We start from the raw sequence: 26,245 nt of genomic DNA on the forward strand, positions 1-26,245 counted from the left end.
GGCCACTTCACTGCAAACTTAAAACCACCGCGATCATTTTTCCATGGCAGTAAGAGACTACAGTGCACGGTGCTACCGCAAACTTAAAACCACCGCAAAAAGCCCGCTACTGTGACATTAAATCCCCGCGAACTTAAATGCATTTACAGTATAACATGGTGGGCTGACCTTTTTGCCTGTGTGTTGAAGGGATGAGCTTTCTAAGCTCAACTGCATCGATGGCAGAACACAACAAGTCTCTGAGAACGGACTCTGCCTTGTTTTTCCAGAGAAAGCCGTAAAAGAGCCCTCGTAGAGCTTTAGGATCAACATGGTGTCGCATCAAAACTATCGGATAAGAACAGTCTTCTGTAGATTGTCCTTTGGTGACGGAATGGTTCCGTTTTTCCTTGCTGTTGAAAACACACTGTACTGTTTGTCAGAGTAACGTCATGACCACACGAGCATGTCTCCGTGGCGTAAACGGTAACGCAACCCTGATGCTTGTATGAGGGAGCTTCAGGCATTAGCCTCAAACTTTAAACCTCTGCACGTTAAACAACCCAACACACTTGTCAAGAAGAGTAGGGGCGATCTAGAGTGTGCTTGGCTAGAAACACAGCCATAGCAAAGTCGTATTGCACTACTACTACTACTACTAGCTACTTAAGGAAGTAATGTCCCTCTGTTCAATTGAGATTTACTTAACCATTCCCGTTAACATCATTCACTGAGACATTTTCAAGTCATCTAAGAAGTGTAAAGACTCTGAATACGGATTGAGAGTGGTTTTCTTTAAAGATGTAACCGAAGAAGTGAACTAAGTCTTGAAATTTGAAGGGCCCCAGCTAAAACTGTGTTCATAAACCTTGAAGTTCATACCTATATACGGCTATCACTCGGGTTGTCGTCACCTCACATATTATAATGGCTCCAGTTAGGTCTACTCAGAAAGCTCCAGTCTTGAGTGTTGCGTGACGCATGTAGTAACTGTCAGGAAAATAGGGAACTACAATTTGTAAACTTGCATGGTGGTCATGCAGTGTTGATAAACCAATACAGAATGACATCATTAATATGTTAAAGGTTCTCTTCATTACTTCTCTTTCTACTGGAAGTTTTGAAATGGTTGTGGTGATTTTATTTTTATTTGTGGTGGCCTCTCCAAATACAACAGGACATGCATTTGAATGTACATTTTTTTAATTACTGTGCTTCAGAATTCTTTAACAATAACAGCAAACTTGACAAATTTTAAGTCAATGGGAAAGTAAATGAACTTAATACGTTTCTGCCTCTCTTCCACTTAGACACTAATACATTTATATGGTCCACTGTTGAGGATAAGTAGACAAAAGTTACAGTACAATATTTTTTTAATTAAAATCTCTCTATTTTGCATTTTTGGGAAAGTCTGTGACAAATCTTATAGTTTTTCCTCATTCCTAGAACTGTAGCACCACCATGCTCTATCTAGGAAACCCCTATCAGCTAACTGGGAACCAAGGCTGGCCTCACCCAACACCCTACACCTGAAACTCTATCTGTTTTTCTTAAGGGCAGTATCCTTTTACCTTAAGATCCAGCTGCTGATAGCTAGTTCCAGCCTTGTGGGAAAAACTAACTATCAGACTAAAGATAAAGTGTATCAGCAGACGTCAACCACCTTGACTGTTCACAACGTTCAAGTTTGTAAGAGAGTTGAAGGACATGGCGATATCACAGCAAAAACAAGCAAAACAGATCTGTTAGGGTTAAATGGGCTGTTGGTGGTTAGAAAGAGGGTTTCCGAATAACACTTTAGAAGGAAAACATAATACTTCAGCATATATCTCAGCAAAACAGACCTGTTATGTTTAGGTTGGCTGTTGGTGGTTAGAAAGAGGGTTTCCGAATAACACTTTAGAAGGAAAACATAATACTTCAGCATATATCTCAGCAAAACAGACCTGTTATGTTTAGGTTGACTGTTTGTGGTTAGAAAGGTGGTCTTCCAACAACTTACAAGAAGGAAAACATGATAGTAGAACAGCACAAATTTGCTAGAAGAGAGAAAGTACACAACAGAGCCTCTTAGGCCTAGGAAAAAAATGTTGTGTTTCCTGTTTCAGTCCTGAAAAAATTAGGGTCGGTAGGTAGGGATTATCTTTTTTTTTTCTTTTTTTTTTTAGGCTAGCCAAAATTCTAGTGATACATATTTACAATACAGTTGAACAATGTAAACTGAAATGCATGATTACACTTGTCTTTCAATGTCAAACTTTAATTTTGTGCATGATAGATACATTTATCCTTCATTAGATGGGACAAGCAGTGTTTTACTTCAATAGGAAGCAGGCTAAATAAAAATTCTGACTGGAAGCTATGTGACTCCACTGCCCACCCCAAAAAAAAGTCTAGGGTCGGCAGGTTTTTTTAGGGTAGGTAGGGAAACAGGAAACACAACATTTTTTTTCCTAGGCCTTAGTATTTGTGATGGACAAATCCTCTGTCGACAATGTAGTGAGAAACATTCAATGTTCTTAACCCTCAAACCACCGTACTTTTTTTGTACAAGGTTCATAAACTTGCAAATTTTGCATTTCTGCCATGGTTTCAAATGTGAACTTGAAGAATCAAAGACTGCAAACGCCTCCTTTACCATTCTACCAGCAAACTTAAATCAGTTTACAGTACAGTATGGGGATGACCAGGTATATTGTGTTGTTGCCTGTTTCGTGTAGTACTACTAGTACATGTGTGCAGTAAGTCCCGCATGGTGTTAGGTTTACTCTTGGTCTGAGCACTTATACAGTATGCAAAGTACACAAGTCATTCAGACATCTATCAAAAAGGCCTGAACCAAAACTTAGAGAATACTTGAGTTCACTACGTTTACTAGTGAATGACTCTTGGCAATGTGTATTTATACCATCCAGGCCTTAGAGGTTATATTTTGTGTTTTATGGCAGTGAAACTGTTTTCAAATGGTTGTTCTGTGAACCCAAGGCCCCCCTCCCCCTTTAGTATGTTCAGGTGCAGCCTGTTGTGTTTCAGCCCCTGTCTGGAAGGTCTGTTGTTGAGCGCCGCCCCTGGTTACTGTTTAGAAAAATGTAAACTGTCAGAAGAGGTCATTGTCAAGTGTAGTGCGTACACACACCAGACATACGGACACAACGGTCTCAGACTTTCCGCTATAGCAGTTAGAGCAATGGTTTGTTTATTGCAAGGATAGGTAGGTTTTCGTAGCAAACGAACACTTGTAAAAGTACCATAAAGGTACCTTTAACAACACTGGTACAGTGGATAGAAACTGTGATGGTACTGATTAATAATGTGATATAATACTAACCTAAAATCTCCTTCCTTACACCTACTGTATATGAACACAAGATGCAAATTTTCAGTACCATGACAGCACAAAAATATTTGTTCCTTAATTTGTAAAGAGCAGTTGGAGATACATTTGCGAAATCCTTAGGAAAACCTAAGGACTAAAGCCAAAGTTGCATGGTGAGTCAGTATTTAAACAGTATTCAAACAGTAGCAAAACAGTTAAAAATTTGTAGTTACAACCTTCAGTACAAAAACACTTGTTTCTTGATCTTGTAAAGAGCATTCAGAGAGACATTTGCGAAGCTCCTTACGAAAGAAAACTGATTTATGTACGAAGGACAAAAGCCAAGATGGCCTGACGAGCCAATCAGAGTTAACCTTGAGAATCCTCCCCCTCTGTACACGGGACATCCAAGGTCATGTGAACTCCCCGCGGTGAGTGCTTCCAGCGGCCCGGGTGAGAGCGGGTCACCGGTTTGTTTGCGCCGGCTTGGCGGGAGACACCAGAAGGTGGCGTTGCATGCTGGTAGAGTCAACAGTGGCCCGTAGGAGGGGTGCGCAGAGCGGACAATACTCCACTTGTGACGGGGAGGGCAGGGCAGATTAACAAAGGCACTGGAGAGGCTGAATAAATTTCAAGCCTGCCTACACAGCACAATACCCATTATAGTGTCTCTGACTAAGGGGATAGGGAAGACTTCAGCAGAGCAGAAAACCATAGACTATTTACACACACTCTGTGTATGTGTGCTTTACCGGCTTGCCTAAGAAAAGTACCCCATGCTCTTTCTAAAGGCTTTTAAGAAAGGCATAAGAGAAGTAGGAAGTTTACTGGAGACAAAAACAAACACACTGTTGTCTGAGAAATGATGCCTTATTATCTGGTTGCTGGCCCTCTGCTAGGATATGTAAATGAAGTGACATGACCTTGCTTCTAGTTGACCTTTGTCCTGGTCTAGACTCACCTGGTACAAACTACTACTGGTTATACTGTGGTTAACCCTTTTCTTACCAAGTCCTGTTAAAATGTGAAGTTTACGATGCTTATGTGAGCCTACAGCTGGGAAATGGTTAATCTGCTGATAGAATTGCACCTATAGTATGTGTGCCTTTGATATTGACATAATATGCTCATATATGTTTGTAATTTGAAACTTGCCCCAAATCATAACTATGATACGACACTTCTAAATTTATTGTTGAAATTCCTCGGCAATGTTCACATGCTAAAATCTTTGAAAATTCGAAGTATCAAAGGCATGTCCACATGATAGTAAAAGATACATGTGGACATTGGCACATGTATGAAAATTGCGGTAGTTTACACAAGAAGTTAAAGATATAAAATCCTTGCCACATGTTTTGGTGCATAGCACTACAGTAGGGGGATAGTACAATTATAGTAGACTACCAATTTCTCTTTCTTGCAAGGGCTATGATAAATGCTAAGCAGATACAGCAAACCTTTATGTACCATTTTTAAAGTTGTTGGTATGACCTTGTCGGGATTCGAGCCCGAAACCTCACAAACACTGTAACCATTGAATATACAATGTAGCTGATTTTCGGGTTATGTTGAACCAGTGTACAAAATACTTTTCTGAGCTGGGTTGCAAAGCGTGCAACCTGGGGCAAAAACTAGGTTGCACAACTGAATTTCAGGTTGCACAATTCACTAATTTCTGAAAAGGTACAATACACAATCTTTTACTATCATCAAAAATACAATAAGGAAAATGTTAAAATAGTTATTAATAACACACCAATTAATCAAGTTACGCACACGTGTTTCTTAGGTGTCACCATTGATGACAAACTTACCTGGAAAAAACATATTGACCTTATTTGCAAAAAAATCTATAAAAACATAGGTATTGTCAGAAAAATCGCAATGCTACTATCTTCTAAAACATATATGATATTATACTATAGTTTACTATATCCCTATCTTGCATATTGTAACATTGTATGGGCGAGTACGTACTCCACATCACTTAAACCTCTACTTCTTCTGCAGAAACGCTTCGTCCGAATAGTCTCAAATGTGTCGTATACATTCCCTTCTGCATCTTTGTTTCGTAATTTAAAAGTATTAACTATATATGATATAAACAAACTGCAAAGTTGCCTTTTTGTTCACAAAACAATTAATAGTTCTTCTATACCTAAGCAATTCCAGAACCTTTTCCATCACAATTCAGACCACCATCATTACAATACTAGACAGTCTAACCATTTAAAACAGATACAAGTAAAAACACAACAAAGAAAGTTTTCCATGTTCTTCAAGTGTCCGCAAATCTGGAATAGTTTAAATGAAACCTTACATCATTGTCATTCACAACCCATCTTCAAAAACCTGTTGAAAAAGTCATTATTAGATAATCAAACATTTAATTAATCTCACATTCATTGTCAGTTGTTACATTTCTTTCAATGTTATATTCTTATTACATCATTTCATTCATTTCGCCGTTATGATATTGCATAAGTTATCAATTATTGAACTATTATGATTTATTTCCATTTTGTTAATTGATATAATTCTTTTGGTTACATTATTGTCTAATGTTTAATTTTACACGTCTATTCAATCTTGTTACTTTGGAGGAAGACTTTGTACAAGCCACGAGGCTTTTTTCTTCCCCCCTGCACGTACTTTCTTCCTTTAACTTGTTTTATGTTAACTTTTTAAAGATTGTGCAAAATAAATAAAGTCAAAGTCAAAGTCAAATCATGTTACTTATAAGCATGTTTGTTTCAAACTAAAAATCAAGTAAATTGACAACAAAATGGAGTTCTGAGGCTCAAAATCTAAGTTGTACCCTGTGCAACCTGACTTTAGCAGTAAGTTGCACCAAGCAAAAAGTGGTTGCAGTGTGCAAGTGTTCAAGTGGGTATTTTGCACGCTGTGAACATAAATGAGTTCCGTAGAGTGACCTCTCTTGTTTTCCCCTAGGAGATGGCTTTACGTGCAGGGCAGATGCCAGAGGAACAGATGAACGTAGCGGGGATGCCGCCCGCGTCGCAGGCCGCCGTGTCGTCCGCCTCGCAAAACCCCACCCAGACCACGTCAGAGATGCAGGCAGTCACCACAACAGGTGTGTGGAGCTTTTGTTTCCTGTGATGGCAATTTGTGTGAATTTTGATTGTTAGCTTTGTGCAATGTGTTCGTAGTAAAATTTAGTTTCCAGGTTGTTTTATCATACCTCCCAGTTCAGTTCTGTTGGCCCTGATCAACTGCAGGGAATACCAAAAATCACTACGCCATGCATTGTTTTCTTTTTCGTTATAAAAAATACACACACACACACACACAGTGCATTGTAACTTTCAGAAATTGTTTTGGTTCTAAAGTCAACAGCTTTTGCTTCTGCAGACTTATTGCACCAGCAATTTTTACTTCCTTCCATTCTAAACTACAAAGAAACCAGAAACTTCACCATTGACCTGAAATATTTCTTACAACTTGATCACAAACTGAGAGCTTTTTTTAGACGCTGAAATCTATGTTGATACAGGCTGTCTTATATCCTTTTTATGCAGTTGGTTTTGTCAGTGTGCTCAAACTTCTAGCACATCACAATCATACAGCCAGTCATGCAACAACTATTGACGAATGTGGCTGTAGGGCAGGGCTCTAGCCAGCTCGATTTTTTTTCCCTCAGCCAATTCCCCTCGTCGCGAAAACACTATTCCAGGAGTTAGAGAGACTGAACTGAGACCTTGGAAAACGGGTTTTAAGGAGATTATCGTATGCGAAAGGGCAACGACACACATTTTCAACAATCATAACAATAGCAAAACAAACAGTGTGTGCCTTTTACGTCTCCAAGCTGCCTGTAGATTCCACCAAGTAGCTTTTATCAGATTTTTGTCCGTCAAGGTTGACAGATTGGCTTTAAAATTTTTCCGTCAAACGCAGCAAATTTCCGTCAATTGACGGAAAAACGGACGCTGGCTAGAGCCCTGCTGTAGGGTTAGTTGAGGAATATGCTGACCATGACGTTGTTGTCCGCAGGTATGGACCCGTTCCTGAGCAGCGGAACTCCGTACCACAGTCGTGACGAGAGCGCAGACAGCGGTCTGGGCATGAGCAGTAACTACTCCCTCCCGCGTACGCCCGAGGACTTCCTCAGTAATGTGGACGAGATGGACACATCAGAAAACAGTGAGCTTCTTTCTGTTAAATATTAAGAATTAATAATAATCTTTATTGCATGTGCATGAATGTAGCATGCATGGTCCATTGGTTAGTGGCCCTAGCGCCTCTGTATCAAGGAGGCGCAAGTTCATATTCAGGCTGTGTCGCTCACCCTAGATAAATGTGATCGGAAAGGCTCACAGTGCTTAGGACAGTATGTAAATCGTTGGACCACTGCACATTGCTGTTGTGTAAGAGATGGACGTAATATACCGTATTACTATATATTGGACAAAGTCATAGAAGATGGACCAAATGTACTGTATTACTTTATATTGTAGCTAGCTGTTGAGAAGAACATGGATACGATCAGCTGTTACTTCTTTCTATCGTAGCTAGGCCGTAAAAGGTAGACCTAATCATGTACAGTAGAAGCCAGTTAATTGCACAACGGATTATTGCACACTTCTGTTAATTGCATGGGATCCCCTAATCCCAGACTGGTCGGTCCAGCTGGATAACTTCACTTTGTTGCACCATTCGGAAAATTGCACGAAATAAATTGGCAAATGGGGTGTGCAATTAAACCGGCTTCTACTGTTCTGTGTTTCTTGATATTGTAGCTGTATTGTAGAAGACAGATCTAATGTACTGTATTACTTTCTATCGTAGCTAGGTTTTAAAAGCTAGACTGGGTACTGTGTTTCTTGAAATCGTAGCTGTAGTGTAGAAGAAAGATCTAATGTATTGTATACCATAGCTAGGTTGTAAAAGATAGACCTAATGTACTGTGTCTCTTGATACAGTAGCCATTGTGTAGAAACAGATCTAATGTACTGTATTACCTTATATCACAGCTGGTGCAGAAAAGATGCAGACGAGTCGCCCCAACTCGACCCAGCCTCAGCCCGGGCGCGGCATGCCTGACATCCTGGACACCATGCAGGGCACCAACGTGGACCTGGGCTTCCCGGAGACGGAGAGTTCCAACGTAGACAGCGAGGAACTGGTGCCCAGTCTACAGGAAGCGCTGAGCTCAGACATACTCAACGATGTTGAGAACATGTTGTCACCATCCAAGATCGACAACTTCCTCACCTGGTTGTAGTGCAGCCAAGGCAACAACAGTATTAACCAGCCTTGGACGAAGGCCCAGAAGGACAACTTAAGTCGCAAACGATTTGTTGCCTACACAAACCATTTTTCCTATGCCGCGTTCAGGTCACAAAATTTTCCTGCACGAAGCTCGCAAGATTTTTTCATAGAGCTTTACGTACTTCGAACCGACAAAATGTTAGACGTAGCCAGAAAAATGGTTTTGGCAGTTGACGAAAGTTGTACTTGTGGGCCTTCGTAGCCTTGAAAGGTAGCCATAGGCTGATATGGGTTCATGTGTATAAGCAGTCATGTCGAATAAGAATAGTCTGTTGGGAAATAGACAGAAGGAAGAGACGAAGACTGCCGCAGCAAAATAACCTTTTAAAGATATCGAGCAATATCACGAAGAGGCCACTTACAAAATATCTGGCACGGTCATATCAAAGTTTACGGTGCCATTTGTACCTACTTAATAGGATGTTCTGTTGGTTTCACCCGGTCTCCAGCCTGCATGCCTTATATGGTAACCCACCTCGACCAATCGCACGGCTGCATGAGTGGAATTGACCAATGAGAGGATAATTCCTTCTGACCAATCAGTCTCTTGTTCATACTGACAAGCCAAGTATGGGTTGTATATTTTTATCAAAGATATTATCAAAATTTTAAAAAAATTCAGAAAAAAAAGAAAGAAAATTGGCATATTTTTTTGCAAAGTTGTGAAAAGAGGCTTTTTATGCTGTCAAACCAACAGAATATCTGAACACTAGTAATTCTATGGCCTGACCACTTTAGGGTTAAGTTTTAAATTAGTGTTGTAAAGATTTGTTTGATATCTCAATATATAACATTTTTGTCTTCATTTTATAACTAGCTAGTATGAAAAGAAAGTTATTTTCACATCATATCAGGTGAAGAAATGTAGTACAGTAGTCATATCTTTTAGTCGTTTGCATATCACCCAGAATTAGCGTACTATACGGTGTAGAGAGGACGATCTTTTCATTTTATTTTGTATATACGTTTGGATGAGATGTTATAATCAGAGTGAGTGAGTGGGAAGATATATTGACTTTAAAGTTTTAGATTTGTTGAATATAGAATGATTTAGCAAATCAGTTGATCAATGAATTCATCAGCATTGCTGCCAACTTTAACAGATCTTATTTACAGTACCGCGTTGCCAGTACAGCGATTTTTGATCTTGGTTTAATGTCTTGCTAAGCGACGAAAGATTTTTGAAATGTGGGATAATTTCAGGTTGCCTTCTAGCAGAAGTCTTCCATAAAAAATTCTAAATTCATTCTTTGCAAAAGCTTTAACCGAAGTCATTGACGTGCTCTCTGTTTCGCTGCGGTCACTTTCGTTGTAGGTCATCGTATGATTTTGATGTCGAATTTTCAAGCAGCCTATGGTGGAAGAGTTTAAGGCAGCTTTTTCAGTACCAGCAAGACAGCAGAATTTGGCAAGTGGCATGTATGCATACCCCAAAAATGCTCTTGGTTTGCTATCATACAGCAACAACAGTACGATGTGATCGGGGCCTTTAAGTTAGACGAAAACATACTCTCAGAAAAACGTTTATTGTTCACTGACCATCCAGAACTATTGATGGTAATGATTTCATGAAACTTATGATTTTACGATGGCTTCTTTTGCAAGCTTAGTCGTTTCATGCTGACCATCTGAATTATTGATACTTTTGCTTTACGCTCGCTTTAGTTTTTAATTATGCTGTACATTTCTTTATGCAAGTGTGGCATCGCCGCCTCACCATTTTAGTTGATGAAATTTTTCTTGTTTTTCCAAGTCCGACTTTTAGTTTTGCATTTCTTTTGAAATAACTAGCTATGGACTTTGAATGGCATTTTGTTTCTGTGCATAAATGATAGTTTGGAATGCCGCTTGTCTCTTACTGAGACAAAAACTATGGCTCACATCTTGCCACTATGTAACAAGAGCCTGGGAGTTGTTGCACTAGCGTTCCAACAAACACTACTGGCATTACCATAGCAACAGCACGTTGTCATAACAACTGACAGAATCATTGCTGCATTACTCTTACTTACATCAACGCGTATTTCTGACAAGTTCACTGTCATTCCAGTGACTAAAGAGATATATTTTCCTGTGTCGTTTTGTATTTCTAACGTCCACCGTGCCTTATACCATAGGTATTTTCTAAGCAATAAGAAATGAGAACTCTATGCTCATGTGCTAAACGATATTTCCCTCTATCAAATACAGCAAAGGTATATTTAACTTAAAACCATGAAGTGCCTTACGTAGTATCTCATCTTGGTCCTGTTAGTTGCATATCACGTATCGCAAATAGTTGTATCACCAAATGACCATATCTTTTCTATAGATGCCAAAGTGAGGAATTATGTTAAGGTGATGGAATCCCTAGTTACAAGTGTATTAGCCATTGTCTATATATACGTTTAAAGATTGTTTGTGGACCTTTTTAGAGATCCATTGCATGCTGGGAGATACAGTGCATTATGGGTAGCAAATTTCGAACTTGGTATACGTGCACAGCGTACATGCGTGCATGATGATTTTGTATGCCGCATGCGCTACCCACAGTGCATTGCATCTCCCATTGAAAACTATATGGTAGCGACAATGTATACACGCTCGTGTATGTATCTCGGGACTCCATTGTCTTTGTGTAGTTGACTCTACTGTAGAATATTTCATATCAAGAAGTAAATATATTAGACATATCCTGTGTGCCATATCAGTTGCCCGAATGTACGGTGTAGTACACTTATACTGAATGTTTGGGAATAACCCCAACCCTTCCCTTTATAATTCGATGCAGCCATATAATTCTCACTACTTTCGTCATATCAGATAATGCGAATCTTCAGTAATGCACAAGTTCATGTACTTAGAACCATATCACAAGAAAATATAAGGATATCAACAGCAATGTTGCAAACCCGAAAGCTAATCGCAAACAAAAGCAAAACAACATGTGTATACTTAAAACAGAGCAGGAAAATTGAATGTATGAATGAATTAAAGATGAAATGACAACTATTCTAAAATCTATTTACAACAATTCTACAGATATGTTTTTGTAGACTGACGAAAAATCCCACCATATTTTTGTGGAGCTGTATTTTTGTCCTTGAACCAAAATTTACCAAATACTGCCACGCATTGTAACCTATAGCTTATGCTAAAGACAAGCTGGTTTCTATAGTGACTAGCGAAGAGTTAGAAACACAAGGTGTAAATAGTGCCTTATAGACTTATTCACCACCATATCAGGACACTTTAAGGTAAAGTTTTATACCGCTAGTATGAATAATGTGAGTTTTAAAAAGAGAGAATGGACTTTGGTTTTTAAGATGTAAATAGAACTTTTGAGAAAAAAAGAGCTTTGGCTTGGTGTTGTTTCTTGTGTGTTTCTTCTTGAAAGACTGTTAGATCTAGGTGTTAGAACTGATAGTGGTATTAGAGATGCCATAGTATAACATCTTGAATACTTGGAAACTAAATTTTTAACAGAAAATTGTTGAAGATTATCTCAGACGATGGCTTATTCAGGTATGTGTATGGGAGAGAAGTCGACTAAAGAATTTACCTAACACGAGTAGCAATTGTTCATCTTATTCGTTTATTGCAAAAATTGTATGTAAATAGTAAATCGAATGTTGAAAGTGAAACCTAAAAAGCTACTCTCAAAGTAGAGGTTAGACTCTGGCTGGTTTTGGACACTTTTTGGCTACTTGGAGAAGCATGAAGAAAAAGTCCACATGGATCTGTAAATGAACAAAATCTTGTTGGGTGATCATCCCGTATTTCCTCTAGAATGTTGTCTGGTGACGTCAAGAAAAAAAGATTTTAAATAGCATTTCACCTACATGCTGATTACAGACTCCAAATCCCAATCTGTTCAGGCATTTTAGAGATCCCAATGCTGATGTTGCGCGCACCGGCAGCTTAAAAGCGCCGGCTAGCAGTTCAAAGTATTATTGCAGTACTGTTCTATAAACATGAAGAGGTGGGTCACTACAGGTGCAATGCACCGTTTCACATATGTGTAGGTATTATTGAAAAAAATCATGCAAAATCAGTAAAAACTTTGTAACCTTGACATAATAGCAATTGATCACTGATTATAATAGCAATTGATCACTGATTCTTAGCAAGGGCTTAATTACCTTTGCCAAGAAGTTTATGTTTTCAGTTGTGCAATGGTCCAGTGACCCTGCTCTGAGTGTGTATGTATAACAGGATATTGAGAAGCTGTGTATGGATCTTCATTGTGGTAGATCATTGTTCCATGGCTAGTGCTCCAATGATCTTACTACTTGTCCCTCCGGTGAGAGCCTTTCAGCCCAACACTAGGTTTTCTTCAAACTCACATCGCTTTACTGTTCAATTGCCGGTTTCCAAGCCTTCTACAGCAACAGTTTTTCCCCCCGGAAAGCCAAATTATGGAACTCTCTCGACATTAACAGTTTCCCTCCTGTCAGCCTTCAAAACAAATGTCCACCGCTATCTCCAGGCACAGCTATTTCCAACTTCTTAGTTCAATCTCGTTAAAAAACTATAGAAAGGCCGACATTTGTTTAGGAGCAGATACATCATATTTCAGCCATACCTTTTCCCATGCAACATGTAACTGTCTCAAATAACCCCTGCTCGAAAATGGAACATTTATGGGCAAACCCCTCGCCCCCATTGAAACGTAACGTTATAGTTAAGAGACTATTTTCAACGACGCCGTATTTCCAAACAAAATTTCCCCCGGGAACTACACCTATACAGTAACAAGTTATAAAGGAAGTAAAAATGTACCATTTGGTCTAACGTATCTGATTTACAAGAAAATTCTAGTACCTAAAATTGTCGTAGATTGGTCGACAAAAACTTACCGAAAACAACATATAGGGGTCGAATTTTATACTAGCAGCGATTTGTATCCGCTACGCTAATTTTACACTAAGTAACTATTTAACTAAGTAACTAAACGGATGCTAAAATCCCCTTACTCCAAACTAATTTGGGACCATCACTGACCCGGTCGCGCAAAAACTGGGGTGTGCACCGTTAACAGTAAGTTCTCACAAAAAATGAACTAATATTGTGAATTGATTTCAGGTCAAAATGGAGCTTACCCAACATGCCATGGGCCCATATGGAATAATGTACTATCCACAGGAGCACCTATGCATAACTAATTGCTTTAAATTGTAATCGCCAGCTCCTATTTTTTCGAAAGTGAAAGAAATCACCATACCTTCCATTCAGAAACTTTTCATCATGAAATTACATGTAGCCAGTTTCCAGTACGATAACTGGGCCTAAGTCCCGTTATAAGCTCATTGTGATGTGGGTACATTTATCATTGCAGTTGGGCATAAGTTTTACTAATTATCAAGCAGGTGGAGATACTGTGTAGTAGGAGTCTTTGTTTTCTTCAAGCCAGAACTTAAATCTTCTTCTTGTTTTGTATGGCTAGACGCAGGTGCAGGTGCCGGCTAGACGCAGGTGCAGGTGTCGGCTCTGTGGGGTGAACGTCCGAAAGGTCACGGCATGGGGAACGAAAGAAAACCAATTTCCCCTCAGAAAAGTGCTAAAATTAAGCATTTTACAGTACTTTATGCCAAAAATTTTACTCGGATCATTTTACCAACTATATTATGCCTATCTATACCAAATTTCAGGTCATTCAGTCTGAAACTGCCGAGCCCGACCCCCCCCCCCCCCGTTATGCAACCATAGGATCTGCTTTGAGATTAAACGAAGAACACCTGCAGCTAAGAACTTACACAGGTGCGAAAACCACATCCCAGTTAAATACACATCCCAGTTAAATACACATCCCAAGTGATACTCTTGGGAACATCCCGATTGAAATGTAAAGTATGAAACATTAGTCCAGACAAGAAGTGGTCCGTCTTGTTTTTTGATTGATTTCGTAAAAGACGTTTCGTATTAAAGAAAGCATCACGGAGAAAGACCACGAAAATGAAGAACGCGTTCGCAGAGGTAGATACACACGCGGTGCTACTCATGGAAGACAAGGAGATGAAGACTTATCGTCAAAAGATTCTAGCCGAGAAACAACAGCACGATTGGGAAATGAGGCTGTTAGAGAAAGAAAGACTGATCGCCTGGAACTCCGACAGGTAAAGGGTCGTCGACAAGCTTAAGGGGGAAATACTTCAATAAATGTAGTATTTTAGTCAGGCCAAACATTTCAGACGTTTCCTTTTTTAACTACAGATTCGTTTCGATAGCAGCGAGAAGCAGAACTCCAGTTATAGAAGCTCTAAGGAAGGTGTCTGAGAGACATCGAAACGTAAGCAAAGTAAGTACATACTAGTTGTGTAAAACTATATATATCCTAGAGATTAGCTTGTGACTGCTTTAAACGTTTCTCATGCATTCAAACATTTCAGGGTCGAAAAGAACCGACTGTTGTCTCGTCTGCAGAAGATAGATAAGCGTATTCTGGAGATAAACAAGGCAAATTCGGGAAAACAGAAGCAGCAGGCGACACTATTGCAAGGTGGATGCGAGGGCATCGTGACGTCACCAAAGAAAGCGGACGAAAACGAGAAAAATGCAGCCATGGCTAAAATGCCATTTTTGTCCTCCACTTGGCCGGGAGGTATGGGATGCTCATACCAAGACTCGCACGGCGTTGCCCAAAAGCAAAAAGACCAAAACGCTTCACCGCATAACTTACCCTCGAAAAATGAAAAGAAACGCGATCACAGACGTCCTTCAAAAACCGACAACAACAAAGACAAGAAGGAACCAGTCAAATCCAACCTAACCCGCCGTCCGAGCATGGACCCGAAAGTTCTCGCATCCCTCTTGAGCGTGGAAGAATCTTCAGTTCAGAAACAGAACCAGGTTTTCCAGAGAGCGAGATTGAGCTCTGATGCAGCTCTGAGAGCAAACGCAGACGACGCGCAAGAAAATCCAGAAGAGAACAAGAAGAAGACCTCGGCAAAAAAGTTTCGACGAAGAGCGACCGTAGCTTCCATGCATCTGTCGAGTGACTTGTTAAAAGTCGGCTTCCCTGATTGGAAGGCCAGGGAAGAAATGTTACCGATGACGTGGTCTACCACAAAACCGTCACCGGGTGGCTTCAGTGCTTTCTCTCGGGGCCGGAGAAGCTCCTTGCCGTCCGTATCCCCCGCGAACCACGGTAAGTTTACGAAGCCGGGTTCAACAGCTACGCGGAGGACGAGCATCGGGTCGACAAAATTGAAAACCTCGTCGTTGAACAAGCTGGAAAACGTGATCGAAGAAAGCGAGGAACATTTACACCACTCGGAGAGGGAAGAAACCATGAGGAACTTGATCCAAAGTGTCATGGCGATCGACTATAGACTGCCGTTATTACTACGGAAGAAAGAACTATAGGGATTTGTCATTCTTTGTGTTACACTGCCTTAACTATACTCAACTTCGGCAATTTGAAAGACTGGTAGGTTTTGTTACCGACATAGATAGTCTGTCTGTTGACATTCATGTCTTCTTTTCCGTTTACGGCCCCAAATTCTCAAATATCAGTATAGTGCTTCTAAACATTTTCAAAAGATTCCAAACGCTTTAATATATAAGGATTAATCTATCTATGTATTGCATTTATAGAATGTATAAAATTTAGTTCAATTAACTCAGAACTTTTTTTTGTAATCAGTAAAGACTGCATGCAATAGATTAGAAGTGTCTAGCGACCTTACATCATACTGCAAGAATTTGATATTCAACAGTTTGATGTTTGCAATGACTACAGATGTCTGTAATGATGACACAACAGTGGAGGGGATAAGAAGATTTAGAAATATGGATATCCACTGAGAGTAAAGATCCATTTGAAATAAACTCCATCAGTAGAACGATGGAAAAGTCGATGTTTTGGTCATTTCTTTACATAAGCATAATGAGTTCAATCTACATTGTCATATTTGTCTAGCAATGCTCACAGAGTACACATGGAACGTTATCGTATCGTATGAGCGCGACGAAAAGCTGGAAGTTGTTTATCTATTTATTTCAGTGAATAACACACAAATAAACAAACGAAAAAATATACATCTAAAGATAAAAAAGAAGCAAAATGATGTCTATAAAGATCAGAAACAAGCGAAACTTGGAGTTGTTTACAAAACATTTTTGTTTTGGTCAGTCTTAGGACTAGTTCCACTTAAAATGTACTCGTCGTCTTTTGGCTCTATATACTTTTTCGAAGACGTCAATGAGCTCGAATGTCCAAACTGTATGTTAAAGAAATCATCATAAATGGAAGGATACGACAAAATTTTGTTTTGGAAAAAGTTTCGGTGCCCAAACTATACAACAGAGCCTTTCAACGTATGTAGTCCGCTGAGATGTGTTTCAATTAGTTTAATAAAACTTTATACACCGGTACCTCTCTCACGATAGATCGAAGACGAGGTCAATGAGGCAAACAGACAAAATTTATTTCTAAAATCAGCTGCCATTTAGTTTTCACCCAAACAACACAAATTTTCACAATGTAAGATCAAACAATAAATATTATATCCGTGAATAACTTCATCAGGTTGGCAATTATTCATATAGTAAGGTTCTTTTAGCACAACCAGAAAATAACTTACTTCCGACGTTTCGGTGTCTGTCAGACACCTTCATCAGGGTGGAATGACGGGAACTACTTCTTGCTGCTACTTATAGCCGATGTAGGTGGCGTTGCAGCAGCAAGAATGCCATCCCAGACGTGGCTCAGCTTGTATCCCCCCTCGTCTCTGTTCATGACTGGCACTGATTTTCTGATCCAAACTGCTTCTTTAATCCATCGAGTTCTTCTGTTTTCCTCTCTGTCAATGACTCTTGCCCCCTCCCAGTCTATTACGCAATTGTTTCTATGAATATGGTCTGTGACTGCCGATTTGTTCTCTGTTTGTTCTGCTGCCTTCTTCTGAGATCTTGTGTATGCACTGCCTTTGCTGTTTTGTGCCTCCTTTTTTGACAGACACCGAAACGTCGGAAGTAAGTTATTTTCTGGTTGTGCTAAAAGAACCTTACTATATGAATAAATATTATAACTGAAAGATATAGCAATTTAGAGTAGCAGAGACTGATTCCATAGTCCCTTAAGAGATGCAAAATAAAAACATAATGCAAATATTTGACGGACATGCAGCCATTCTCTTATTGGTCTATTTCCTAATTGCCAGGCTACCTATGGTTGAACAGCTAATTATGATGGGCAGTCTTTTGTTTGCCTCATTGAACTCGTTTTAGATCTATCATGGCCGCCGCGTGAGAAAGGTGTATTACCCGAGACATGACCGATAGTGAAGTGAGAGACAAACAATTAGAATATCTGAAAATGTATTCTACATATGTCTGGCTTGAAGGCTGAGACATACGATTTTGCAAGAACATTCGTGTCACAGTTGAGTAACGGTTGTGTGGCAGTTGTGTAACGTTCCAGACAGTTGTCTTAAAAACGCGTGACAATTGTGACAAAAGTTGTTCGTGTAACATTCTAAATATTTCCTAGTAAACCCGATAGAAAACGTTGTGTAACACCAGCACTCTGCCCATTGTCATGTCAAAAAAGGTAATATGTGATCTTCCTATTGGCACAAAACTAACAGAAATTCAAATAGGGTTGTTACATAAAATCCCCAAGGACTAATTGAAGAAGGATAAGGATGTAGCTATAGTGAGGCTTGTATAACAGGTGTCCAAAGGCGGTGCAAATCTTTACGTAATTAGCAAGCGGGCGTAAGACCATGTAAGGATCCGGCGCTGACCAGTCTCGGTGTAAATTATGTGAATCTCATACTCGTGATCATGATATGTGTAAAAAAAGTTGGTAAGTTATAAAAGGCGTACATTACCGTGCATAGATTATGTAGATGTGATGGCTATCGAATAGGAATTCGCCTAGCCCGTACAAGCTTTCCGGTGCATATTCCTTTCACGGCATATATTCCTTTCCCGGCATAATATTCCCGGTTAGAAATCGCGAATCGACCTACCCCCCGAAAAAAAAATCGCCAAGCTTGCCAGAGAGGCCGGTAAGGAGGCTAAAGCTAGGGGCACAACCCGCCGTACGTGCAATTTGTCCGTACGTTTTGGGGGGAGGCCACGTCCGCCACGTATTTCTGAAAACGTGGGGAACGACTGGCAAGAGCAGGGAGGGAGTACGTCTCAACGCACGTCACTCGCACGGTTGCGCAAGGTGTCCCGATGGCACACAAAGTTTTGTCTGCAAGTAAACTTATACGGCGTGTCTGCGTGCTCCAAAATCCGTCGGATTCCCTACGTGTTCGTACGGAGGCGGTACTTACCACTTACGGATCCCAAACTTTGAGATTGCCCACGTTTTGGCACGTAGACAGCACGCACTTGCAAGTACGGCGGGTTGTGCCCCTAGCTTAAGCAAAGCCAAGGAGCTGGCCAAAGGACTCTGGTCGGAGGCCAGCGAAGAAGAACGGGCCCCCATGTACCGGGAGGGACTTGCCGGAGGACGACGAGCTTGCTGCCAGGGTAGATAAAACCCTGGATGAAATCTTCGGTAAGAAACCGAGGACGCGTTCCTCCTCCCGTCGGAAGGACAGGAAGGACACAAGCCCGTCCCCATCCCACTCGCGGTCTCCAGACGCCGTAGGTCGTCGTACGATTATTCCTGTTTACAAATTTACCATTAATTTACACTGATGTTCCTTTTCTTATGTAAACGTCTATTTGGTTGGTATCATTTTCTTCCCGCTGTAGTATTGTTATTCATTTTTGGATCCGTGGTTTATGTTAATGTTTTGTCTCAGTTATTGTCTCCATCTCTATTGTCATTATGTAATCATCTCTGTTACTTTTGTTTGTTTAAAATGCAATAAATATTTTTTTAAGCAGTCCTTAAGAATTACTTTATTTATGTTTTTTGGTCATTTTTAGACGAAAATACTTATTTTGAGCCCCTGTGACCTGGTATTACAACCTAATGACCCGAAATTTGGCCCAGATGTGCATTGGACATATGCCCACATGACGTCATCAACACTGTATGTTATTTTGAGATCTTAAGTCATTTTTGACAAAAAAATTATATTTTTGGCTCCTATGCCCTTGTATTAAAATCGTCAAATTATCAATGTGACACAAACATAGTGCGAAAGGAAAACATGACGAGTGGTATCTTCTTGAGGTATGTTAGCCAATGACGTGCTTCTTTCTATCACTCAACCTGTTAGAAAAGCGCCTGAAGGCAAATGCAACTTTATTGCTCGGCAGGTTAAGGCTGCGTGACACGGTTCAAGTAACCCACACCAGGCCTTGCTTTATGGTAGTCCTAAGCTCGCTCTATTTGTCGCCCGGATGACCAGAACGTCTGAAAGTTTAATCAACACTCTTTTCGGACCATGTACCACGGCACAAAATTAGACTGGCGAGTTTGGACTTTGCCTAAGTCCAAACTCTAAAGGTTATAACTCCCCCACGAGACATGCCAACTTGTTTGACACTTGAACCAGTGTACATACAGACAAACAGAGAACAAACCTGTCCTGATTGGCTGAACGTTATCAACGCAACATTCTTGCGTTCTGAGCCGTCCCTTTGTACTTGTTGTCCTTTCTACGGGTACATCGGACTGCAGTTTCTTTGTCGTCCTGGTAGCCTACGCCAAAACCTTCCAGTGGAAATCTTTGGGTTTTTTTTTAAAGGTAACTGTTAATTCGTCATTTTCAGCTCGCTTGGCCTCTATTAAAGTCAGTGATAGTTTGAAAAGATTTAGGGCACAGATTATGCGCCCTTGTCGGAAGTTCAGGGATTTCACATCATTCTAGGGACGCCATATTTAACGCTGACTGAACAGCCACAGGTGTCCCCGGTCGGTTTTAGATTTTCTGGAGTAAAACTTACAGACATGACAAAACAAACGTAAATCTATTTGTATAACTTGAAAACGTTTTCTATGCTATCTATGACTGTCCATTTCCCGTCGCCATATCGCTGCAGAGAGGCGGATGTGAAACCAAACGAGGGAAGTCTAGATCTTTCCGACAAACCTGTGTATGTATGGCCGAGGGTTAGGGTTATGGTTCATGGTAAGAACATAGGGGTGGAAACATACTTGTCTATGCAGTGTGGTGACCGTGGTTGGCTGGGGTTACACATGCGCTAGTTGGAGTCGACTTGGGACTGTGCAAAAAGAACTTTAGGATACTCAATTACCCTTTCCCAAAGTGGGCTTGAGTCGGCCCGGAATAAGCATGACTGAAGTTGTATGAAATCCACGGAGTCGACTCCATTGATACTATCAGTGAGTTATGCTAATGGTCATACTAAAATCATAGAAGCCTTTTCACGTCATTTTAAAAGACTTGTAGTGCCGTTTTTAGAAGAAAGAAAGAAGCCATTTATGTTCTTATGTCATTGTGTGTATAACTGTTGCGTCGACGATAGTTGAAACAAGGCGGAATGGGGGAATGCTACATGTATGCTAGATCCTGGACTACTTACAGAGACTCAAACCAAACTTGAGTCAGGGCGGAATGAGCAAATTCCTAGTAAGCAAATCGGAGCGCGGTAGCAACGGGCGTTCCAACTCTCTTCGCGTCCGTGGCCCCCGGGTGTTAATGATTGAAGACCCCTATTGCACATTTTTGCCACACCGGGCTAAGAACAGGTCACAACAAGGCATATGCATGTTGTAAAGATACAGTTAACAGATACAAAATGAAACTATCGTTGGATAAATTCAACTTCTTCTCGTTTATCTGTTATAGTGGAGTGAAAAGAACAGATATGAATGAAACTATCGTTGGATAAATTCAACTTCTCGCTTTTCTGTTATAGTGGAGATAAAAGAGCAGATATGTTTTATGATCGATAGGTTGTCAAGATGCATTAGGAATATAAATTTTTCTACAGAACTTAGGTGTATGAAATAAGGAAATAAGTTTTGTATAACCTTATACAGTTCATTTCTCTCTACCGTATACAATCTGCACTCTACTACAAAATGACGTTCATCCTCTATTCTATTCAAATCACAATGTTTGTGTAGTCTTTGTTCCAGAGGGGTCCTTAGTCCTGTGACAGCATTCCTGTCCCTCATATTTAGATAACTTTCTTCATTGTATGTCTAGTTTTGAATAATCTTAACTTACGTTAATTGTTTTGCAGCTCCGCCTTTTTTGTCATTGTGCATTTCCTTCAAAAACGTTTGAACGTCTTTTAACCACTGACCAACTGAGTTAACAATCTGAGACATGTGGGATAAAAAAAAATGCCACAATTATGCATACCCGCACTCCTCTAAGGACTTGCGCACTCCTGACGCCCAACATTAATGTCCAACTGGCAGGAGAAAGCGTCTGCTTGAAAACTGTCGGCTGGCACGTTCAGGCGAAGTCTTAGAAAATGTTTGATAGAGTTTAGGGAGGCCTAAGACCACTTGCATGGGTATTTCCCTAACTCCGCCCTTGCAGATGAGCTGCAAAATGACCTCGGTACGCGCAATGATTGTTGCCTCCATGAAATGTCATAGAGGTTATATTTTACCCTGCGTTTGTCTGTCTGTCTGTCTGTGTGTCTGTATGTAAAGAAGATAACTCAAGAACGACAGGGTGAATTGATTGAGTGTTGGTAGTGTATGATGAAAGCTGGAAATGATTAGATTTTGGGCCCCTAGTGACTTTCCGTGGTACTGCAGTGCAACTTCCGGGTTCGCTATCTCGTGGTCTGAACAAGCTATGGTCACGATTTTTGGGTGTTAGATAGCTCGTGTGCTCAGAAATAAGTGACATAAGTTTGGGCCCCCTAGTTTTGGGATAGCAGGGGCATTTTTGTCAAATACTTCTGAAGACGATAACTCAAGAAATGAAGAACGGATGTTCATGATTTTTGGTATGTAGATACCTTAGACAATGTTGTACGAAATGAAATACTAATAATGCAAAATAGGAGTACATTTGCATCCTTAATGAGAACATTCTATCATAGCAGTTTTTTCTATGTATCTCTTATCCCAGACATGATATGGTCTTGCCATTTGCCTGGTAGATAGCCTGCAGTGTCATGACAAAGTGAGGCAGGTTTCAGTCCCCGTACATTTAATTTCTGAACTGCAGGGGCGTTTTTGTCAAGACATTCCAAAGAGGATAACTGCAGAAAGGATTGACGGATTGGCATCATTTTAGGCATGTAGGTATCTTGGGCAAAGCTGTTAATAATGATATGCATGTTATGCAAATGAGGACTTAATTTGCATATTTAATTTGCATATTTAATGAGGAAATTGTATAATTCCATTGTTTGCAATAGCTGGACCTCAATAAATGACACTTGTTAATTATGATAGGTGGAATATGATTAGATACCAAATATGGTAATGAGGAATTTATTTGCATAATCTATGTAAAAATTGCAAAACCGCTTTATGATTGATGATTAATGATGGGACTTTTTTTTCAATATTTTAAGTGAACAGATCCAACTGGTCATTTGACCTTTTAAACGCGTCCCATATTTTGAAACCATGCAAAATATTGGGTTTGACGCATGCGTCAGAGAGGTTGTTTCTAACGGAAATGGACGCATTGGCTTTGTCTAGTGAGGTTATACAACCTATATACAACCTACTTGATCATGTGATCTTGTTGCTCGGAGGTTTTGTTTGTGTCTTGTATTTGCGCCTTGTTGTACGGTGAAATTTAAACATTGAAATGATCTCCCTCTTATCATTTACAGTGCAAGGTGGAGCTGCCCTCGTGCAGTGACCAGGCCAGGGCAATATCATGGCAGAGGCATTTGCAGGTAAACCTAACGCTGCTAGATATGTAGCCTACCTTACTTTAAAGGTCCTGAAACATCTGCAAAAAGGTTGGAATTTCTGCCCTATCAGGAACAAAGGATTTTATATGAATTAGATTACAAGCGGCACATGTACTTGATAATATGTTGTTATCTTTATTTTGATAGATAGATAGATAGATGGTTCATTGCGCAACAATTGCATCAGTGACAATGTATGGCAATATATATACAACTACAGTCTAATACTACACATACACGTTATATTGCAACAATTTCAGTTACTACAATACTAGTGGGATCTACGGTAGGTAATAATGGGAACTATAACATACATCAGGTTGGGTATTTCTATGCTACTAGCGACATAATATCAGTCAAAAGTGATTTAGGAATGGTACAGACTGTTTCTTTTTTGCATGGAATGATAAATGTATTGACCTACGTGGATAGATATGGAATCATGACATGATAAAAGTATATTGAAGGTGTCACCATTTGTGTGTGGTTGAGGTATATTTGACTTACATGTGATTGATTGCATTAGCTTTTGCCTTTCTTCATTGTATGTAGGACAAGTCATAATGAAATGATACTCATCTTCAATGCTAGTATCATCTTGGCATGAATGACATGGTCTCTGATCTGTTGATATATTATGGTGGCGACCTTTTTCGATTTCTAGGCAGTGTGCACTTATTCTCAGTTTGGTAATGCTATTCACAAAATTTTTGTTTTTAATAGATAAGAGGTAGTTTTCTAAACCAAACTGGGTTTTTATTTTTGAACACACTTTGAGTTTATTGTTGTTTCTTATTTTTTTGTCTCCATTCAGAGAGGAATGTATCCTACATGCGTTCCTTGAATGTGTTTCCAAAATATTTGACGTCAACAGCTAGTAGGATTGAGCCAAATATTTCGGAATCCATGTCGGCTTAGCATATCTTGAACATGTACAGCCCAATCTTGGTCTTCTTCAACGGCTTCATCGTATGCTTTTATAACAATTCTGTCATTAGGCATGTTCTGTAGTCTGAGCCAATATTTTATTAGCTGAGCTTGGGTGTCAATGTACAGTGGGAACGCTCCTAGTTCCCCCCTTACAGCGGCGTTGACGGAGCTTCTGGGAACTATTATTTTGTAATAGTTTAAGAGAACATATTCCAAGTCGGGAACTTCGTATGATACTGTAGGTTGCTCTACCGATACGCTTTGGTTTCTTAGTATGTTAGAATTATGAACTACGTTAAGCTTGTCATTGTATTTCTTAAGACGTATGAGTATAGGGCGGCTGCAATTAGGATCAGTTTTCTTTCCGATACGGTTTGTCTTAAGAATACTTACTGGTGATCCTATATTGGAGATAGGATGTTGGATATCGATGATATATATCGTATGTTTTCATTAGGGGATTCTTTTATACCTTTAAGAATCAGGTCCCTGCATTGGATATTTGTGCCTAATATTTCACTACAGTAAAGTAAGATTGGCTTAACCAGGATATTGAATAGTTCTAGCGCGAGAGAAATAGATGGGTTGCGATTTGTTGATAATAATGACTTAAGTTAAAAAGAGGCACGGAGAGCTTTAAGTCTAAGTTGCTTGTTTGCACGATTGAATGATGCCGAGGGGGTTACTAGTATATCGACTCCTAAATATGTGTAGGTGAGGATGTTATATCTAATGTATGACCCTGTGATTGGAAGTGGGGGTGGTAGTTTTTACTTATTTGTCCGTTTTTTGAGAAAATCATTATTTTAGTTTCATTTTTATTAATCGTTAATTTCCAAGTGGAGCAGAAGTTATGTAATCTTTTCAAACATTCCTTTAGACCATTTTCTGATTTGGATAGCAGCACGAGGTCATCTGCCCAGGAAAGACTATTGACAAAAGTATCTTTTAGAATGATGGGGTCGCAGAGTGATGAATTTAGTAAGGTTGGAAGGTCATTAACATATAGATTGAAGAGGAGTGAGCTTAAATTTCACCCTTGACGCACCCCGCAGGTTGACTTGAAGTATGCTGATAGACCGTTTGAGTTTTCCATGTTAGAGTATATTGTCTGTATAATTTTGAAGAAGTTCCCCCCTACACCTGAGGATAAAATTTTGTAAAACAACCCATTTCTACAAACAGAATCGAATGCTTTTTTAAAATCTACAAAACAGGCATATAATTTACCCCCGGATGTGGATATCTGCTTATCAACTAGAGTTTTGAGAACAAAAATGTTGTCACTTGTGCGAAAATTCGTTCAGCAACCAGATTGAAATGAATTCGAAGACAATATTGTTATCTTCGAAGCATTGAAGTCGTTTGTTTAGCACAAACGTGAACAGTTTTCCGACGCAACTTGAAATAGCAATTCATCTATAGTTTGATGGATTTGTTGGGTTACCACTTTTGAATATCGGGACTAAGACGCTCTGACTCCACTGATGGGGAAATTTACCTGACTGAAGGGTGGTGTTAAAAAGTTTTCTTAAGGTTGTAAAAGTTGATTAATGTCTTGGCTTCATTTGTTTCCTAGGGCTGAGAAGTACAATATACTGTATATGATGGGATTGAAAAGAGGGTCAAAATTAACTAGGCTAAAGGGTATTCAATGTGTGGGCTACACTGCGGTGCGCAGTTCTCTTCTATTTGCAGTAGATTCGCCTATTTTTCCTTAGCATGCGCCTGGTTTCACACGTCATCCAAGGTTGGTCTCTCACGGGGCACAAACCGCGCGATCGTTGTAGAAAGTGTTGTCATGAATGTTTCGGTTAAGACGTTTATGTCCGGAATGTTCTCCGAGACAATCGAGTCCCACAGTCATAGACTCCGTTGCAGTATTCGAACGGGGCTGGTTTAAATGGGGGTGGGGTGGAGTGTGTGTGTGTGTGTGGTGGCGGGTGTTTGGGGGTGTGCGTGGGGGGT

General features: G+C 39.9%; 3 protein-coding genes across 5 annotated transcripts in view; all 3 read left to right on the forward strand.

The window, feature by feature from the left end:
• The window catches only part of LOC118426877 (transcriptional coactivator YAP1-like), a 44,863-nt gene extending 32,938 nt beyond the window's left edge, over window positions 1-11,925 (forward strand). For 2 of the 3 annotated variants that reach the window (XM_035836449.1, XM_035836446.1), the window contains exons 6-8: window positions 6,254-6,395; window positions 7,316-7,465; window positions 8,296-11,925. In XM_035836449.1, the coding sequence (XP_035692342.1) occupies window positions 6,254-6,395; window positions 7,316-7,465; window positions 8,296-8,546 (543 nt within the window). In that variant the 3' untranslated portion in view covers window positions 8,547-11,925. The remainder of the gene's footprint in view (window positions 1-6,253; window positions 6,396-7,315; window positions 7,466-8,295) is intronic. The other variant, XM_035836447.1, reaches the window with a different exon arrangement.
• A 2,537-nt stretch (window positions 11,926-14,462) lies between these two features.
• On the forward strand, window positions 14,463-16,377 carry LOC118427690. The gene is made up of 2 exons (XM_035837588.1): window positions 14,463-14,688; window positions 14,962-16,377. The coding sequence occupies exons 1-2, from the start codon at window positions 14,528-14,530 to the stop codon at window positions 15,935-15,937; spliced, it is 1,137 nt and encodes a 378-aa protein (XP_035693481.1). The 5' UTR covers window positions 14,463-14,527; the 3' UTR covers window positions 15,938-16,377.
• A 3,754-nt stretch (window positions 16,378-20,131) lies between these two features.
• LOC118427540 overlaps window positions 20,132-26,245 on the forward strand; it is a 50,504-nt gene continuing 44,390 nt past the window's right edge. Inside the window, exons 1-2 of the mRNA XM_035837377.1 lie at window positions 20,132-20,232; window positions 23,264-23,329. Of these exons, the coding sequence (XP_035693270.1) occupies window positions 23,311-23,329 (19 nt within the window). The 5' untranslated portion in view covers window positions 20,132-20,232; window positions 23,264-23,310. The remainder of the gene's footprint in view (window positions 20,233-23,263; window positions 23,330-26,245) is intronic.

This window comes from Branchiostoma floridae, chromosome 12 (assembly GCF_000003815.2).
Source record: "Branchiostoma floridae strain S238N-H82 chromosome 12, Bfl_VNyyK, whole genome shotgun sequence".
NCBI classification, from domain to species: domain Eukaryota; kingdom Metazoa; phylum Chordata; class Leptocardii; order Amphioxiformes; family Branchiostomatidae; genus Branchiostoma; species Branchiostoma floridae.